At 41.3% G+C, this 18,909-nt stretch overlaps 1 protein-coding gene across 6 annotated transcripts in view; it reads left to right on the top strand.

The window, feature by feature from the left end:
* EPB41L4B (erythrocyte membrane protein band 4.1 like 4B) overlaps positions 1–18,909 on the top strand; it is a gene marked incomplete at its 5' end in the record, with an annotated part of 174,932 nt that overhangs the window by 35,484 nt on the left and 120,539 nt on the right. For 5 of the 6 annotated variants that reach the window (XM_080577990.1, XM_080577993.1, XM_080577991.1 and 2 more), the window contains one exon: positions 15,683–15,787. In XM_080577990.1, coding sequence (XP_080434116.1) covers positions 15,683–15,787 — 105 coding nt within the window. Of the gene's footprint in view, positions 1–12,591; positions 12,688–15,682; positions 15,788–18,909 lie in introns of all 6 variants that reach the window. The other variant, XM_080577989.1, reaches the window with a different exon arrangement.

Raw genomic sequence — 18,909 nt, 5'->3', positions numbered from 1 at the left:
TCTATGAATTAGGAGGTTATAAATCAAAACCTATATTTAAAGTAACATAAAGCTTTATAATTGCTTTTACAGTTCTAAATACTATGTGTAATATTGTTTTCTGCAAACTTTGTGCTTCTGTTATTTGGGGGGGGGGGGGGGGGGTGGAGACAGAATGGGTTTATTGGGAATGAGTTGAGTAACCCAGGGTGGAGAACAACAATTTAGAGTATATGAGGAGGTTTTGGAGCTCGTCTGTTGAGAAAATGGGGCTGGAATGCATTTGGTGTTGCTTGTAGGCATGCATGAACTCCCTACTGACTCTGTGTCCCATTGGCACTTCCATTTTACATGTAATACTTGAGCAGGAGGGAGAGAGCCCTCTCACATCCTATAACCAACCTGAATAACCTATTTTCTGGTGGGTTGACTGTGTCTGTGGTAGTAAATGTATCATTAAAAAATAAAATAAAAATGACTGCCTATAGTTACTGAATAATAGAACAGTCATTATTTTCCTCTGAATGTATGGAGTAGAGGGGAAGGATTTTCTCTTTCGTGTGGAAAAGGAGCCATCCTTTTCTTGGGGAGTGAAAGAGGGTTTTATCACAGAGCACTGAACTTGTCTTCTCAGAGTATTGTGAGTGGAGAGTATTGCCTTTCAGTGTAACGATGAGTGTGGCAGATTTAAGATAACCTTCTCCAGAGCTAGGACAGTAAGAGTGCCCAACGCTGGCTGTTGTGAATCTCATACTGAAGGCCTAATAATCTGTACACAGTGTGTGAGAAGCTCAGATGCCTAGGTCAAGACTGTGGAGTCTGTGAGGGAGGGTGGGCATCCAAGAGTTAGACAAAAGATGAAGCGTTCTGCATCCAAACCTTTTTTTGTGTGTCTCAGGGCCATGTAGTCTGCTGCTTTTCATCCTGAATAGTAGTTTTAACTCTAGTCATAGATGAATTGTTCTCGTTGTGAGGTGAGAGTCAAGCCTGGAGACGTTTGTGGAACAGTTCAACAGTGGTTTTGTCTGGAGTTAAAACAAAGCCTGACTCCGCTCCCCTTCAAACAAAAAGATGCAAATTCCACACTAGTTTAAAATAGGTGCAAAAACAATTTTAAAATGTAGGTAGCATTAGAGTATACACTAGTGCAACATGTTGAAATTGTTTTATAAATGTGTAAGAGGTGTAAGGCTGTTAAAATTCTAGCAAGTCATAGGTAAAACTGACATGGAAACAGTAAGGTTAGTCCAATCAGAGCCACAGAACTTGGTAGGTTAGGAGAGACCTAAGTAGGCTCTCCAGTCCCACCTCCTTCCCAAAGCAGGATCATCGCTGAATTCAGACCTGGTTGTTCAGGGCTTTATCCAGTCACACCTCGGAAACCTCCAAACATGGAGAGTGTGTGCCTTCCCTAGGCAACCTGCTCCAATGTTTAATTATCCTCAGAGCATAACTCTTTTCCGTATATCCACTGGAACCTTTGCTATTTCAGTTGATGTTAGTGGTCTCTTATCTACTGATATCTGTCTGGCTCTGACTTTTCAGTAACAACCTGATAGGTTTCAAAGGCCTGCTCTGAAGTCCCCCAAACCTTTCTCATCTCCAGGCTAAGTGTGCCTAGTTCTGAGCCTCTTCTGACGGAGTATGTGGTCCAGCCCCTGAACATCACTGTGGCCCTTTCCTAGACTCTTAAGTTTGTCAGTGTCCTAAGTTGACTGCATACCCCAGCTTGGTGTCTTCCAAGAAAAGTCAGTGAAGATGCTCCATCTCTTTCTCCATGTGGTAGATGGAGTTAAGTAAGACAGGCTCCAGGAAAGATCCCTGAGGAGCTCCACATACACCTGGTGTCCAGGTAGCGTACAAACCATTAATCACTGCCATCTTTTACCCACAATTTTATCCACCCATTTAAACAGTGTCCCAGCTTGGATGCAGTGATGTTGCGGGAGACAGTTTTGAAAACCAAATAGTCAAGTTAAACAACGTTTGTTGGTCTTTCATTCAAGATTTTAAGAGGGCGTAGTTTAAGATCTTCAGTGTGCATGACTGGTGAGTGATTGAGCATTCGGCTCACCACCCTCTTCATCTGAGTTGCTTGTTTTCCCACAGCATGTCATATTTTCTAAACAGATATGAAAAACTAAGTCTGTCTTAATCTACAGACTCTCTGGCTATACCCACAGTCATATGTGCTTTGTTGCTCAGCCTGTATAAACTTCATCACATGATTTTTCTGAATCAACACAGCTGAACAACTGAGCTGACACTTCTTCCTGCGTCATGGCTACGGTGCTGTATCTGGTTGCAGTTAAAGGCTCTGCTGGCTGCATGTGTGTGACTTTGAAGTCTGCTGAGTTGTCGGTGTCATTTAAAGGCTATTAGGCAGCAATACTCTTAGTATGGTCAGAGTTTAGCTTCTCTAACTTTGCTCCCGCAGAAGAATTCAAGTTTTCACTTGGCCCTGTTGACAATGTCTGCAAGTCTAAAAATCAGAAACCTTGTTTCTATTAATAAAATACGTTTGAGTAGGAATTAAGACAGCTAAAATCTGATCCTGCAATGACTTAGTTGCTTTTTCGGATCTTCAGAATGCTTTGTATTAGAGCTGGTGGTGGTTAGGTTTGAATATTTAGTTGAAATATTGTGAGTTTGTGGTAATATGTTCCTGTGTCCCCTTTCATTGTGAAACAAAATTATTGTGAGACAGAGCTCCCTGACAGATTTTTTTCTAATCTGCTTTATAAACAGATATTTTTGTTAATATTTACATGGAGGCTGTCTTGCAACTGCAAAGAACTGATGCTACAGTCTTTTTTGGGGTCGCCATAGTGATTTAATTTTTAACTAGATCATTATGCATCCAACTAAAAGCCTGCTTTTAAATGGCACTTTGTATTATAGTGGCTTTGGAAATGAACTTGAACACGCACAGCATGGCTGATATCTTCATATTGTGAGAAGGCAATTGGTGTACTTCTTGCCAGTTTTTTTCCTGGAACTGAAAAATAAAAGAACAAAATGTCATTTTAAACAACTGAGGTGGTGGTGGGTCAGCAGTGCGTGACTGAACTGGGCAGAGTGTTTGATCTGATTTGGCTTGAGCTCCAGACTCTGAGAAAAAGATTTCCACAAAAGTTGTAAAGCACAGCAAATCACAGAATGGTTCGGGTTGGAAGGATCCTTAAAGATCATCTAATTCTAACCCCCCTGCCATGAGCAGGGACACTTCCCACTAGATCAGGTTGCTCAAAGCCCCATCCATTCTGGCCTTCCCTATTTCCAGGGATGGGGCATCCACAGCTTCTCTGGGCAACCTGGTCCAGTGCCTCACTACCCTCTGAGTAAAGAATTTCTTCTTAACATCTAATCTGAACCTACCTTCTTTCATTTTAAAAACATTTCCCCTTGTCCTATCACTACAATCCCTGTCACAGAGTCCCTCCCCAGCTTTCCTGTAGGCCCCATTTAGGTACTGGAAGGCCACTATGAGGTCTCCCCGGAGTCTTCTCTTCTCCACGCTGAACAACCCCAACTCTCTCAGCCTGTCTTCATAGGAGAGGTGCTCCAGCCCCTTGATCATCCTCACAGCCCTCCCCTCTGGACTTGTTCCAACAGGCCTATTTCCTTCTTGTGCTGGGGGTCCCAGAGCTGAACGCAGGGCTCCAGGTGGGGTCTCACAAGAGCAGAGCAGAGGGGGACAATCACCTCCCTCGCCCTGCTGGCCATGTTGCTTTTGATGTGGCCCAGGATATGATTTGCTTTCTGGGCTGCAAGTACACTTTGACAGCTCATGTCGAGCTTTTCCTCCATTAACACCCTCAGGGCTGCTCTCAATCCGTTCTCCACCCAGTCTGTGTTTGTTCTTGGGGTTGCCCCAGCCCAGGTGCAGGACCTTGCACTTGACATTGTTGAACCTCACGAGATTCGCACAGGCCCACCTCTCAGGCCTGCCCAGCTCCCTCTGTGTGGCATCCCTTCCCTCCAGTGTGTTGGCTGCACCACACAGCTTGGTGTCATTGGCAGACTTGCTGAGGATGCGCTCAATTTCACTGTCTATGTCACTGACAAAGATGTTTAAAAGCACTGGTCCCAACACAGACCCCTGAGGAACACCACTCATTACTGATGTCCACCTGGACATTGAGCCGGTGACTACAACTCTTTGAGTGCGACCACCCAGACAATTCCTTATCAACCGAGTAATCCATCCGTCAAATCCATGTCTCTCCAATTTAGAGACAAGGATATCAGGTGGACAGTGTCAAATGCCTTGCAAAAGTTCAGGTCGATGATGTCAGTTGCTCTTCCCTTATCCACCAGTGCGGTAACCACATCATACAAGGCCACCATGTTTGTCAGGCACGATCTGCCCTTAGTCAAGCCATGTTGGCTGTCACCAATCATCTCCTTATTTTCCACGGGCCTTAGCATAGTTTCCATGATTACCTGCTCCATGATCTTGCCAGACATGGAGGTGAGACCAAGTGGTCTGTAGTTCCCTCAATCTCCCTTTTATCTGCTTTTAAAAATGGGGGGTTATGTTTCTCCTTTGCCAGTCTGTGGGAACTTCACCGGAGTGCTACAGCTTCTCAAATATGATAGAGAGAGGCTTAGCAACTATGTCCACCAGTTCCTTCAGGATCCCTCAGGATCCATGGATGCATCCTATCAAGTCCCATGGACTCGGGCACCTTCAGGTTCCTTAGATGGTCTCGAACCTGATCTCTTCCTGCAGTGGGGTGGTTCTGTTGAGATCAAATGCCTAGGTGGAAAGAGACAACCGCAAGGAATGCCGTATTAACCTATAACAGGAAACTTGGTGCATTACCAACTTAGCAAATTCTACTGAATTTCTGTCCAATTACAATAGTGAAGTTTTCCTATGTTTTGTGGTGTTCTGAATCACCTGTAAGCTCCTGATAAGGTGCTGATGATATATGTGTGTAAAATAAGCGAGCTGAAAAGCTGATAATTCTTAAACTCCATTATGGTGTTGGGGTTTAATTTCCACAATAGTGTTTTGGATTCTGTTTTATTTCCCCTGACATGTAAATATTTGTAATCCATTTAATGGCATGAAGGCAGCCTGGGTAGCCAAACTGAAAAATGAAAAAGTAAAACTCAAAGCTTCTTGTAAATTACTAAAATTTTTCAAATCAGACGATATTTCTGGTGGCTTTTTTTTTTTTTAACTTTTCCTGATCTATCTATACTGCCTAAAATGGATGGAATATATGGATAGCCTATTCTGTCCAAATGGGCAACAAAAATTGTAGCTTGCAGGGAGCCTGATAGGGGAAAAAGGCTGACACTTTTTTGCAGGTTTGTGCTTCCTCTTCTCTGTATCTAATTCTTTTTCAAAATGTCACTTTTCCAGATTCTGATTGATATTGTTTTTCTGCATTCTAACTATGGGACCAGAGGTGGTGTTAAGAATCACTTTTTTAATGTGCTTAGCCTTTTACTTAATAAGAGGATCTGTTAGTTGATGTGAGATATAAGAAATCAATTTTAGCTATAACCCAATCTTTCTCTTCCTCATGTGGACAGTCTTAGGACTTCTAATTTAAAATGTTTTTTCTTTAAAGAAAAAAACAAACCACCACCACCAAAAACACACACATCAGTTACTTTTCATTCTTCAAAATGAATAGAAGCTGCCTATTGCAGCGCTGTAAGGTGTACTTTGCCCCATCAGATCTGAACGTTTGACAGAGCAAGAAGTTAAATTCGGTGTCACGATGAGAATTTATTTTGTTTTACATAATTCCCTCTCAGCAGAGTGGAGGTTAGGGAGCTGAGCTTCTTTTCAATACAATAAGCCTAGATCTGGCATTAGTTCTTCTCTGAGCAGTGATACCATCTGAGAGGGGTGATTTCTATAAGCTTGAGCTATTGTCTAATTATTTTTTTAATTATAGTAATTTTTAAATATAAACCACATGGCTGTTCCTATTGCATCTTCTGTCTTGGTAGAAAGAAATTTAATTTGTAGCGATCTTCCTAAATTGTATGTATTTGGCTAATTATGTTTGTGTTTAAAAAAAATCATGTCTTCTAAGCTGCCCGCCAAATGAACTATTTTTAGTGGCAGACTTCCCTGGTCTGGCTCTTTTTTTAAATTGCAGATTATAAACTAGTCAGTAAGTCGGTAAGTTTTTCTTGTAGGCTTTTCTCAGTCTCTGGATTTTTGGTTCTCTTCAGGGAGGCAAACAATTTGAACTGATTCTTCGGAGAGGTCCTGCGACTTGATGTACGAAAGAACAAAGTGAAAAGTGCTGTTTGAAGTCTGTTGGCTATCTGAATAAATAGGTAGCTTCTAAAAGGGTTTGTCTTTGCATATCAAATCTGGTGAGCTTCTGAGGCAGGGCCACCATAGAGCTTTGTCCTCAAGTTCTAGGCTCCCTTTGTGGTTGCTGCTTCTACGTTTTGTGGCTCTGACCTTAGTTAATTGGCTGTAGCTGTCAGGGTGATCAATGATTAATATGATTTATATGGAAGGTTTAGCACTTTGTAAAACCTTGTGCCAGGTAAGGGAATGGGTAATTAATGCCAGCAAGTGTATGGAGTTAATTTGCTGCTATGAAATGCAGCACAAATGGTATGTATTTAAGATTTAAAAGAAACAAACATGGGAACAATTGAATGAACTATGTGAACATAAACAGTGCACGTTATTATGCGGGAGGAGAGGAGTGGTCGTAAGGAACTTTTAATTTTATCCAGACAGGTATAATTGCTGCTCTGTCACGATGGGATTCTTTATCCTCTTACTACATATGGAAGGTAAAGCAAAGGATCTCTTTAATACAGAGGATTTCTGGACTATTTCTGAAGTAGTCTATGGAAGCTTACTAAGAAAAGTGAATTTGTGAAGCCTACATGTGCTATTTGTAACAGAATACACATCTTTTTGCTTTTCCAGGTCACCATATTTGGGGCGGGATTCCTGTCCTGTACATTAAAAGCACCTAACAGCAAGGCATTATGCAAGATGCCTGTTCTCAGAACAGCCCTTCCAGGTGTTGCATCCCAGCTGCGGCGCAGCTTTGTGGCCTCCTCATTGCCCCTTACACAGCATTCAGGAAACAGCTTTTGGCAAGGCAGTGTGCAGTGTGACCTATAAGCGAATGGTCGCGTGGGGAGGACGGGGGGAGTGCATTTAAAAGCACGGATAGCTTAAATCAGTAGTGATGCTATACTGATGTAACCTCCCCCTGCAGGCACTTCCTTGCTGCACTGACAAACTTCTAGGCTAGGAATTGGAAGCAAAACCTGTATCTTGTATCTTTATTGGCTACGACCCCATCAGGGACCCTGCAGGCTTCCTTACATAAAGTCCTTTTCACTTGTATTGCATGTGTCTAACTGGGCACTGCTGCAGGTTATCTCAGCTGTGTCTGTGCCAGAGGAATGTTGCTGGTAGAGCCTTACAGGTAATTTTTCTTGTTGTAACAGTCATAAATGTCCTATTTAAAAACAAAAATCTGAAACAATTAAGCCAGACACAAATACAGGTAAAATGCGTATGAAAGAAATGTGTCCATGTGGAAAATACTGTTTGTACAATTGCGTCTATTTAAAAACCACTTCTATTCATGGAGCATTCAAATGCAGATGCAGAAGAAAGCTAAGATGTCTTTTGAAACTTTGGTAGTGCCATTAGCACAAGAAAGTGGAGATTCTTTGCTGAACTCTAGGGATTCTCTTCTAGTACTGCTTGCCTCTTCCTCTTTGTTCTCTTCTAGGTCAATTGAGCTTATATTGGTGTTCTGGGTTACTGTTCAAATGCAGTTTAAAGTCATTATCTAGAATCTCCTCTAGCACTCCATCAAAATGACCTCTATATGCTTTGTGCAAGGGGGTGAAAGGCAATTCATGCAGGAGAAGCAAAACGTTACGTTTAGTGCTATCTTCCCTTAGAAGTGGCTGCCAGGCCAACACCCATAGCTCATATCAAGTTCTGTTGTCTTCTGGGAATCCAGAACTGAGAACTGTATCTCAAGTGGAATAAAGTAGCTAAGAAGTTCTCAGCATCTTTTTTTTTTTTCCTGCATCCTAGCTTCTTTGTATTTCTGCAGCTGTGTTTTTCAGCTTGACAAGTATGTAGTATTTCAAGTGGGTCAGGAGAGGGAGCTGGCAGTCTAGGGGTGAAAACCTTCTTTCCATACAAATAACTATTTCTGTTGTACCTCTGAGTGTAGAAATGTGATGGGGAAGCTCGTCTGTATCTGAAATAACAATAGTCCATACTCACTTTTCTAGACCTTAAAATTACAGTTTTACTTTTGTTGTATGGCTGTTTGTACTTCTTGGCTGTTGCCAGAGGATCCCATTTAGACGTGCTGGTAGTGCTTTGAAGCACTTCGAAGAGGTCTGTGTTGCCTGTGGTACATTTAGATGGTAGGGACAGTAAACAAAATCTCACTTTCACATGAGTCTAATAAAATAAAAATGTCAGCCCTGATACTAGGGTTGCCAATAGTAATTGCGCTTACAGTATCTGCTTGCCTTTCAGGTGGTGTTTGGAGAGAGTTGAGGTTCTTCAGACTGCCATCCCTTCAGATGATCTCTGACTTGATAGAAACATAAAATTGCCTTGTGTAAGGGTTTCCCCTGCGTGGTGGGTTAGCCTTGGCTAAGAGCCGAGCACCCACCCAGCCGCTCATTCACTCCTCCATGGGTCAGGACAGAAACCTCTTTGCTGCTTCTTCCTCCTCACACTTTCTTCCTCTGCTCCAGTGTGCATTGTCTCCACAGGCTGCAGTCCTCCAGGAATATCTAACTGTTCCAGCATGGGTCCTCCATGATCCACAGGGGTTATTTGCTCCAGTGCCTGGATCTCCTCCTCTAACCCTGGGGTTCCCTCTGCTGTTCTTATCTTCCTCTATTCTCTCACCCAACATCTGCCTGGCACGTTCTGACCTTTCTTAAATACATTTTCCCAGAGGCACCACAGGCTCACCTGTGGTCTGTGGTGGCTCTGTTGCAGAGATGGCTCGAACCACGTCTAGTACAGGACAGCCCCAGGCCTCTTACACAGAAGCTACTCCTGTGGTCTGCCCACTACCAACACTTCCGTCGCATACACCTTCTAGATAACGTAGGCTTGAGAGGTGATAATTTGCTCCTTTTCGCCAGCAGCACGGACTTCTGAAGCTCTAGGTATGCTGTAACTCGTTTTTGAATGGCTGTGCTGTAAAACCCAGTTGGTAAAAAATGCATATTTTGAAAACCACTTTTGCTTTCAGAAAAAATTAGCATCAGAGAGACTATTTAACAAAGCTGGCCCACATGCTGTTGTACTTGCCCACTTTGGGAAGAGGCAGGATGTGTTTGAGAGGTGGGAAAGAAGTGGTTGGAAAGCAGAGGTGTGTGAACTGGCAAAGGAAACCCTATCCTCAGACCTCGAACCCTCTCTCTCAGACCTTGCCTGACTTTCCTGAAACTGTATAACATTTCTAAGTGTTGATCTGCGTGTGACATCTTTCCAGCAGGTCAGTTGACATGGGTTTGGACTTTTTAGTTAGTTACATGCATAAGGTAATTCCCTCTCTGATGTCTTTTTTTCCTGTGGCTTTTCTACGGTGCCATGCTGACATTCTAATCTCTGATTCATCTCATTGAGTTTGTACTTTATGAATAATTCAATTCCTATTTTTTTTTCTATTCCTTTCTTCATTCCTATTGCAGAATTGGAAAATAGCATCTTTTCTCCCCAGCCTTTATTCTTTGTGTTTTGGGTTTGCTGGGTTTGTTTTTCACTTTTTTTTTTTTTAAATTCACAAGATTACCCTCGCATAGCAGGTTAAAAGCTCTGGCCAAATCTCTCCTATCAGCCTATGCCATGTTAGCATGGTCAAAGGTGGTATGATGCAACTAAAAGCCATTTGGTTTTGTGTAGTACCTTGCCTGGCACATATCAAATATAGTGATCTATTTATTTGTTCTTGTTCAGCTTCTCCATTGTACCACTTCTGCAGACTTTCTACCTTGAATCCTTGCCATCTTGTATAAGAAGAACAGAGGTGCTGTTTGTCTCTTGCAGTCATTAATCCCTATTTCTACCGTCTTTAGCAGGGATTGAACACTGGTTCTTATCAGTAACTGGTGGAGAGGTGGGGTTGAGTGCTGTAGAGAAATACTGGTGCGCAACAGTAGTGAGGTTTATTGTACCCACTGTTTGGGCATTTTTTTCTTAATATCTGTCTGTGAGTTCTTACTGGCATCTTTGTCACAGAAACCCAGTCTTCCAGCAGGGAGAATGTACTCAAATGGTAGTGTGCTGTTTCTTTAGCTGAGGCTCCTGACAACCTGAAGGAAATGGCTTGGCTGTTGTCGTTTGTTGTTTGTTCATAAGCTGCTTTTGCCCAGAAAACTGCAGTTTCAGTTTGGGTGTATTGACAAAAATGACTGGGAGTGAAACGTTTGTGCATTCAAGGTAATAAATAAGCAATCACCACTGAGGTGATTTTTTTCTTCTGGTTGGGTTTCTGGTGATGAATGTCTGGATTTGGCATTTGTGGTGGGGGGCAGAGGGGGTTCTTTGTTTTGGTTGTTGAGGGGAGGCTATGGGAGGCTTGGAGGCTTTTAAATTTTATTTTTAGCTCATTTCTCAAAGCAGCTAGAATCAGTTTTGTTTTCCTTCACCTGAAACTTCACATGCACCATCAGTTGCATTTTCTTCTGGGCACGTTCAGGAATGCTGCTTGTTTCTGTGGTCTGTACCATATTTAAACATAATTTACATGCGTTAGCAGGCTCTGAAGCAATGCAGCTGTTACTGGCATGACAGGGTAAGAGGCTTAATGGTCATTTGAAGAGTGGCATATTTTCAAGTGAGCTTGGAGCCAGAACTGAAAACTCGAGTCAGTGGTCGACTGGTAAGAAAATAACCTAACATTTTCAAGGAGCTCAAGCAAGTTAGGTCATCCACGGAAATAAGATGTGTTAATAAATTTGTTTTTCTTTTAGTCTTAACACTGAATTTGTTGTGGCTACTTCCCTGTAGCCCCTAAGTGACTAAGCTTAGAGGGTGCAGAGAGTCTGTTGAGAAACTGAGGGCTTGACTATCAAGAAGAGAGTTAAAGGACAGATGATAACAAGCACCAGAAGTCAAGGTTAATAAGAAACCCAAATGGCTTTACACATGTTTTGCCTGTAACATGTCCAAAATGCTAGGAGACTGCATTGCCAGTGGCTGTTAAAAGGCAAAGTGATATATAATATAGTATATATAATTTAGTGTAATATAATACTAAATAATACAGCTGGCAGAGCTGGTAAAGCTTTAGGAATACAACTGAAAAGTGAGAAATGAGTTAATAACAACTGAGGCGTAAGAGTACTGAGCAGAACGTAATGAGCCACCTTCTTCCAGGAGATGCCGGCAAGAGGCACTGATTGCTACAGAGCAGTATCAGGCCTGTGGAGCAGAGGATTGCTAGCTACAAATGCTCCTTTACTAACTTGCCAGAAGCTAAAACCTGGTTATCTGTGACCATGAGATCACAGCAGCCCACTCTGCAAAAATATTTGATGTGTTACAGAATACATAACGTTGTGCTTTCTTTAGGGAAAGAAATTAAATTTGCCCTGTGCGCTCACTCCTGCTACTACTCAGTATTCAGTTTGGGAAAGATGTCAGTTAACTGGCTTGGACTTTTTTCTTTGCATTAGTTTATTTACCTTTTTTCTTTTTTTTTTTTTTTCTTACTTTGCAGGCTATTTCGTGTACTCTTGGCCTGCCTGACAGGTTGTTTTCCCAAGCACAACTTTAGCTATTTCTGAAATCTGTTAATCCTTAGTTTGTAATGCTGCAATCTGAACTCTCTGGTGTGACTCAACAATTGTTATTCACTCCACTTGTGCCCATGTAATGCACCATACTTGGTTTCTACAGACTACTTTTTGTTCCTTTTCAGAGCACGTCAGGTTTGGGAAGGTAGGCACGGCAGCTAACTTGCCGTGTGGGCTCCTAGACTGACCAGTGATGTTCTTGCACCACATCTGCACCAGAATGGGAAATTTTTCTGGCTTCTGTATCCCCTTTTCATGCCTTTTGGCAGAACCTTCCAAACAATTCTGGCATAGCTAAAATCAACACTGAACAGCCTGTTTGGACTGAACTGGTTGATGTAAAATGTCTTTGGCTGATGAATTTGCCCTTTCCTTCTTGCCCACCAAAAGTGTGTTAAAACCTCTTGCCTATTCACTTGTCAAGTCTGGAAGAGCTTCTCATTGGAGAAGTTAATCTTTGTTTTGTCAGGCTTTAGCTGACAAGAATTCCCAGGTTCCCTGAGACTGGAAGTCTTTGGCAGCTAAAAATTCAGGCCTGCTCTACCTGTGGGCCACGCAGCTGTCACTGTGGCTTTACAAGGGGCTTTATGCCTGCACCGATATGAGTTCCTGTAGGAGGACCCAATGATAAATCCTCATTCAACTAAGAACTTTCTTTGATCCTGTGTTTCGTGGTCCCAAAGAAAATATGATGGGGGTAAAGAGGGATATCGAGGAGGGCTGCCAGGATACAGCTGGCATGACTTTGAGGCATGAGTGGCTCACATGGCTGGCTGATGTGAGAAACTTTTTTTTTTCCTTTTTTTCTTCTAGCTCTCAGTAGTGCCTTATTATGGAGCTTCCCAACCTGAAAATGTAGTTCAGTCTTTCTGTGTTTCCTCAAGGACAAAGAGGCAAAAGGGAATGCAGGTAACTGCCTCACACTAGTTCGGTTTTACCTTCTGCTGCAGATGTAATTTGTTTGTAAGCTCAACATTTGAAATGCCCCCCAGTGTTTGTCTGTGAGGTTTTATGGTGCTCACACAAGTTCTCCTGGGAGCCAAGGAACACTCCAGCAGAAACTGGCAATGATTTAGTTTAAAAAAAAAAAATGGTTTTGCAACTCTCATTACATCACTCTTCCCAATTATAGTAACTTTCATAACAAAGTAATAACTCTGTAACTCTGTGTAATAGTCTGTGTATGTTGTTTGTTACTACTACTCCTTTCTTGAGATATAGGTTATGCAGATATTCTGCATCTGAAAGTTATGAACCATCTGTCTAGCAAGGTAGGACTATAAAATATTCTTAGCTTAAGTGCTTTTTTTACATGTCTTCCAAAAATATCCACTAGGTGAAGCTGTGTAGAGTAAGTGTGCTTTGTTGAATTCCAGCTGATTATATCTTCTGTGGAAATTTTGTTTGAAGTTAGTTTCATATTCCTCACTTGATACAAGGTTTTGGTAGAGAAAGCATTTATTTTTTTTAGCTTCTGTTATCTAGAAGGAAGGGAGAAGGAAAAGACCATGAAAATACGAAGTTTCTCATAATCTGAATGTCGTTTCTGTTAGAGGCTACGCTTATGCATGTGGGCCTCGGCCTCAGCAATTCCTGAGGAAAACCCCTTCTATTTTGTCGATACCATCCATTTAATTCAGCCCACAGGTACCGATTTATCAGCCTGTGATCTGACTCCCTAGGTTGCCAGGCAGAAGGAAGGAGAACAGGTCATCCTTTACGGTTAGTAGAGGGGAGGAGTTCCTTTTATCTTTCCCCTGAGCGGAACATCTCAAAACCAGGGCTTTCTGTCAGCAGTTTGGCTGCGGCAGCTTTATTATCTACACGGTACGAGTTGCTGGGAAATGTCATTTAGTGACAAGTTAAATGTTATAACCTCCTGTAAGCTATGTATGTAACAGTGCACTTTACAGTCTAGCTGTGCAATGCTGAGCTATTCTCCGTGTAACATACGTTGAACATTAACTACTATTTGGGTACAGAAGGTGGAGTGTGCACTCTCTGGTTTCTGTTGGGCGTGTGGCATTTTAAGGCAAACATGCAGGTAGTTAATGCCATAGGACAAGCAACCAGGAACAGTGATCATAGGGCATCAAATCAGTATTCCCCAGTTCTGTGAATTTCTCGTGTCTTGCCTTTTTTATTGCTTCGGAGGGTTTTCTTCTCCCTCATTTGAGTAGAATCGGTCTTAATTCTGTTGTCCTTTGGCATCTTTTAACAAGAGCTGAATTTACTGTGTATGAGAAAATGTTCTGGATATTTTTTTTAAACAAAAATATCAATTTAATTTTAAAAAATGGTTTATAACAATGATTGGACATCAAAAATTCCTAACTTCTTAGCCATATACTGCTTTAAGAAGCTGTCATCTTGTCTGCCTTCAGTGGTTTGTTGAACTTTGACTAACACTGTCTATTATTGACCTCCTGCTCCCCATGCCCTAAAATAATAAATCGGTATCTTCTGATGATGGCTTAATGCTTGTCTAAGTTTTTATGCAACTTATTTTAATGGCACTCCTAATGCTCTTCCTGAAATTAGAACCTTATCGATTTGATTTCTGTGTTCTACACTGTTAGTACAAAAGAGTTGCTACTTAGGTGTAATTAATAAATTTTATTTAAGCTTGATTGACCTTAGGAAAAATAGAGCTGAAACTCTTCATTTTGTCTCTCACTGGAGAGGATAGATTTTAGAGAGTTTGGAAGCCTGGATAGGAGTTCGTTTGTGTTATGATTAATGCTGTTACTGCACAGAAGGCCAAATTAAAGAAACTGAAAGTTATATAGATCTCAGTTGAAATTGGTAAATTCTGCTAGGATTTGGGATGAAGTGGAAATGCCTAATAAGTTAGACCATTAAAAATAAAAATTAAAAAAAGTCCTCAAAGCAGAAGGAGGAACAGCAGGCAGAGAATTGGCTCCAGACCTGTTTGCTGTACGTTCCTGTATAAAATAGAGCTGTAGCTTCTGTCTCCTTTTGGGGTTTATGTTAATCTCATTTGTCGCCAAGCTTCCCCCCCCCCCCCCAGGAATTTGAAAACTTCCTTTCCTGAGTAACACAACAGGGCTTGCAGAAAAATTAGCTTGTTATTCTCTCTTCCTCCTACCCATCTGTAACCTCCATGCTTCACTTCCAGCATTGAAAATTGAAGCACTGGGTGCTTAAATTCTGTACTCTGAACAAGTAGATGTGCAGATTGCAGCTGAGCTTTAAGATCAGCTTACTTTCTTACTAGTACTATAGTCTATGATTTGGGTTAGCGTTGTTTTCCATGCCTGTGTGTTACAAGTCATGCTAAATAAAACCAAAAAGTTATAGTTCTGTGCTCCATTTGAAGGCTATAAATGTGATTGCAATTAGCAACATGATTGAAAGATTCTTATCAAATCCCATTAATTTTCCTCATGGTGCTGTTTAAGTATTCGAGCTGTCCAGAATGTATTTTGCAGCTTAAGTGGTGGTATGTGGCACTGCATGACTATAGTTGATACGTGATAACAGCCAGCAGATTTCGGGCAGTGTGTCAAGCAAGTGTTTAGTGGAGAATTTGGCTTCCTGGGGTTTTAAAATGTTTGCTCCATGATTTGAAAGACTTAATGTCCTGTAAGTGTTCTGTTTCTCTCCTTACTCTGAGTTACAGTGAACGTTGACTGTTTTCTTTGAGAATGAAGTCGGATGCTGTTGGAATAGCTGCAGATGGAACGTGTCACTTATTTCTTGGAGAAAAAAAAAAGTCAACGTGATTCTTCAGAATACATAGGATTACTATTTAGACACTGTTTTCCATTGTGCAATGCTTCTCCTCATATTTGAACTTAAACCAAAACCCCACACCACTGTCTCCCTAATACACACAGTTACAAAACAAATAAACAAAAAAACACTTTCTTTTCTGTTACAGAAACATGCAAAGGGACAGGAATTATTTGACCAGATTGTATATCATTTGGACCTTGTGGAAACTGATTACTTTGGCCTACAGTTCATGGATGCTTCCCAGGTTACGGTAAGTATAAATTTAGTTATTTTTTATGTTCTGCAGTAGGTTGTGTTTCATATTCTAGAAGTGTTATCAGTGCAGTTTCACAGAGATGTGTAGGCATTAGGGCATATACTGCTGAAACAACTGATGTTGTGTTTGGATCGTGCAAGTAAAGTTAAATCCTCAAAATTAGGCATATGTCATTTTGTGATACGTGCATGACTTCATCATGCTAAGTATGAAAAAGCAATGATTGTGGGTAAAGGAAAACGTGCTTCATTTAGTAGCCTCGTGGTATTAAAAATGAATTAAACCCCTTACAAGCAAAGGTTTTGTGCTACTCCTATCCTGGCTGTTCCATGCAAAGACTGTGTTGCTCTGTAGACTATTTGCAATAGGAGAGAAAAGCTTTCCTTCTCTTCCCTATCCAGTAACGCTCACCGTCTGCAGGAAAAAGGTGGGAAAAAAGTACAGTATTTACAATGCAGAGAGATCAGGTTAAAAGACCGCAACTTTGTGTAAACTGTATTGCTATAAATTAATTATTTTCTTTGTTCACCTTACATGCTGAGGTATTGGTATGAGTGCAGCCTGGGTTGTGGATAGAGAGTATGCAGACTTGGAAAATGTGTTTGCTTTTAGGTTATCTGGTCAGTACGTAAACATTTTTCAGAAAGCAAGAGAATAAAGATGTATTCTGTGACATTAAAACAAGATAATGGGATAACAGCAGAAACACTGACATCTTATTAAAAGCAGGTTCTAACTATTATTGTCTCAGAATTCTTGGCTTTATTCTCTAACAAGCAGGGGTCAATGTGATACGATCAGATCAGTGTATTACCAATCGCACTGTCATGGTCTGTGTATTAACCAATAGCTTTGAGCAACAAATAGCAAATTTGTCTGGATACCGTAATGAATTGATGTTGAGAAAGGGAATCTGTGCTTTTGGGGAAGAAAAAGTTAGTAGATTAACTGTATAAAAAATAACCTAATATCACAGTTAATTTAAGGGTATGTATTTATCACTGGAAAATGGTTTTTGAATGAAGTACGTCTATAATGGGTTTGAGGTTCTTTGTAACTTTGTGCACCTGTGTTCCTCATAAAATGTGTATTACATGAAATGTATAGCCTTTTATGATGGAACTAACCGATCATTAGGACACAGCTAACAGAGCAGTGCCTGCTCATTGGAAGAGAAAAGGATGATATTGTAACTGACTGTCAAATCAGCTAATTGGGAACTTGATTGTTCAGAGTAGTTACCTATAAGGAGTTCAGTAATGTTTGGGAAGAAAGAAAGGTGAAAGGGAGAGCTAAACATCTTTTCCTAGCAAGAGGGCAGACTAGAACCAGAAGACCTGGCTGAGGAAGTGAAAAATGCTCCTTTTCTTGAATGTTTGCAAACTGAAGGCTCTTTTGAATGGTAAGAAGGATGAAGCAGAAATGTGAACAAGTATGTTTTTTCCATAGATAGCTCTATCCCTGGTGTTCAGTGCAAAATGTGCCTGTATGTGCAAGTGTTTTAGAACTGAGCTTTGTCTGTGTGCTATTTCTTTCCTCAGTCATCAGGTTGGGGTGGGGATGTAAAAGTAAATCATGACATCTACTCCTACAGAAGGATAAGAGCTATGACCAGCTTTTGGGGACGTGAAAAAGCCGACAGTGTTTGCAGGGCTTTGGGTTATGTTTTCCGGGATCGGGACGGTTGATAAGGTCGTCACCTCCACAAGTGCAAGGCTAGAAGCTCTCATTTGTTTTGGGGTTTTGCCTGGCTGAAGCTGAGCAGAGCGTAGAGCTTAGAGGGATTCAAGGCACAAGCTTTTGTCGTCCCCAGCACTCTGTGTGCAAAGAGGTGCCATGCTTTCGAAAGCCTTTCATGGTCTGTTTTGAACTTGTGACCTGCTCATTTCATTTGTATAGCAATTAATGCATAGCCTTCGTGTGCCTCTGCTTAGTGCCAGCCAAGCCACACAGTGGCAATTGCAAGACTGGGAGATTAAAGTTGTGTAAACTCCTGGAGGCTCTAAGGCTTTGTCTTTATTATGTATTGTTGAGCGCTAAACATCTTTAAGCCACCATTGTAAGTAAGAGAACACAGAATGGTCTTTGAATGGTGGAGATTGCTTCTGTGCTCCAAGGCCAACAGCTTTTCAGTGCGGTGTGTTTCTTAGTAACTTTGCCAACAAGTCAGACCAAGCAGTGTTGATAACTGATATGGAAAAGAAAATCATTATTAGAGCTTGTCTGCTTAGAACAAGTGGGGGGAAACTCTTATGTTTGAACAGCTTATTTTTAATGTATAAAAATAACACCTTCAGTACAACCAAAAAGACCCTTAAAGTTGGGAAAGGCAAGATGTCAGCAGTAAGAAAATACTTTAGAGCCTATTCATTGACTTTTGCATCAGTTTGTATCTTGTGCTGTTTGAAGATATCCATGAATAGAAATACGGAGAGAATCATCAAACCTAAAGAGCAGTAAAAAGTTTATTCTAAAGCGAATCTTCGTGTACTGCTGTATTTAAGTTACCTGGTGTTAACTCCAGAAGCAGAAATACTTGGGGAGGAGAGGGGTTGTTAAGTTTTGTTAGTGTGTAGAGAAACTTCATGTAGCAGAAAGTCTTTATTCATAAGTGAGAAGGTTTAAAACATGACACAGGTCCACTACCTTGACCGATTACAATTTATAAGTTGTAATGAAGAACTAAACTGCACCTTACTGTAGTTGCATTATAATAGCTTTGAACCAACTCTTTTTCCTACCAAACTCAGTAACATAACTCGTGAGACGTTGTGCTCTGCAGCTCACAGAAGCGGTCAGAAGGGAGTTAACTTGCTGTGCCAGGGTCCTCTAGGCCATCTCCAAGGTGGGATGCACGGGAGATGACCCATTGGGGTGTGGAAATATTTTCTGCGAAAATGCCCTGGGAGACAGTGACAAAAGCCTTACTGAAGTCTAGGAAGACAACGTCCACTTCTCTACCTTTGCATGTTCAAAAACGTTTGGAGACCGCCGCTGTAGCGCAGCTCTAGTAAATGTAGCAACTTTCTGAAGCCCTTCAAATGTCTCCATCATTTTGGAATAAAAACCGTGCCCTGCTTTTCTGTTGTTTCTGTTTGTGGAAAGGAGGGAAGAGA

Source organism: Anser brachyrhynchus (assembly GCF_964034855.1).
Source record: "Anser brachyrhynchus genome assembly, chromosome: 2".
NCBI lineage: Eukaryota > Metazoa > Chordata > Aves > Anseriformes > Anatidae > Anser > Anser brachyrhynchus.
This window is presented reverse-complemented; position numbering and strand designations above follow the sequence as displayed.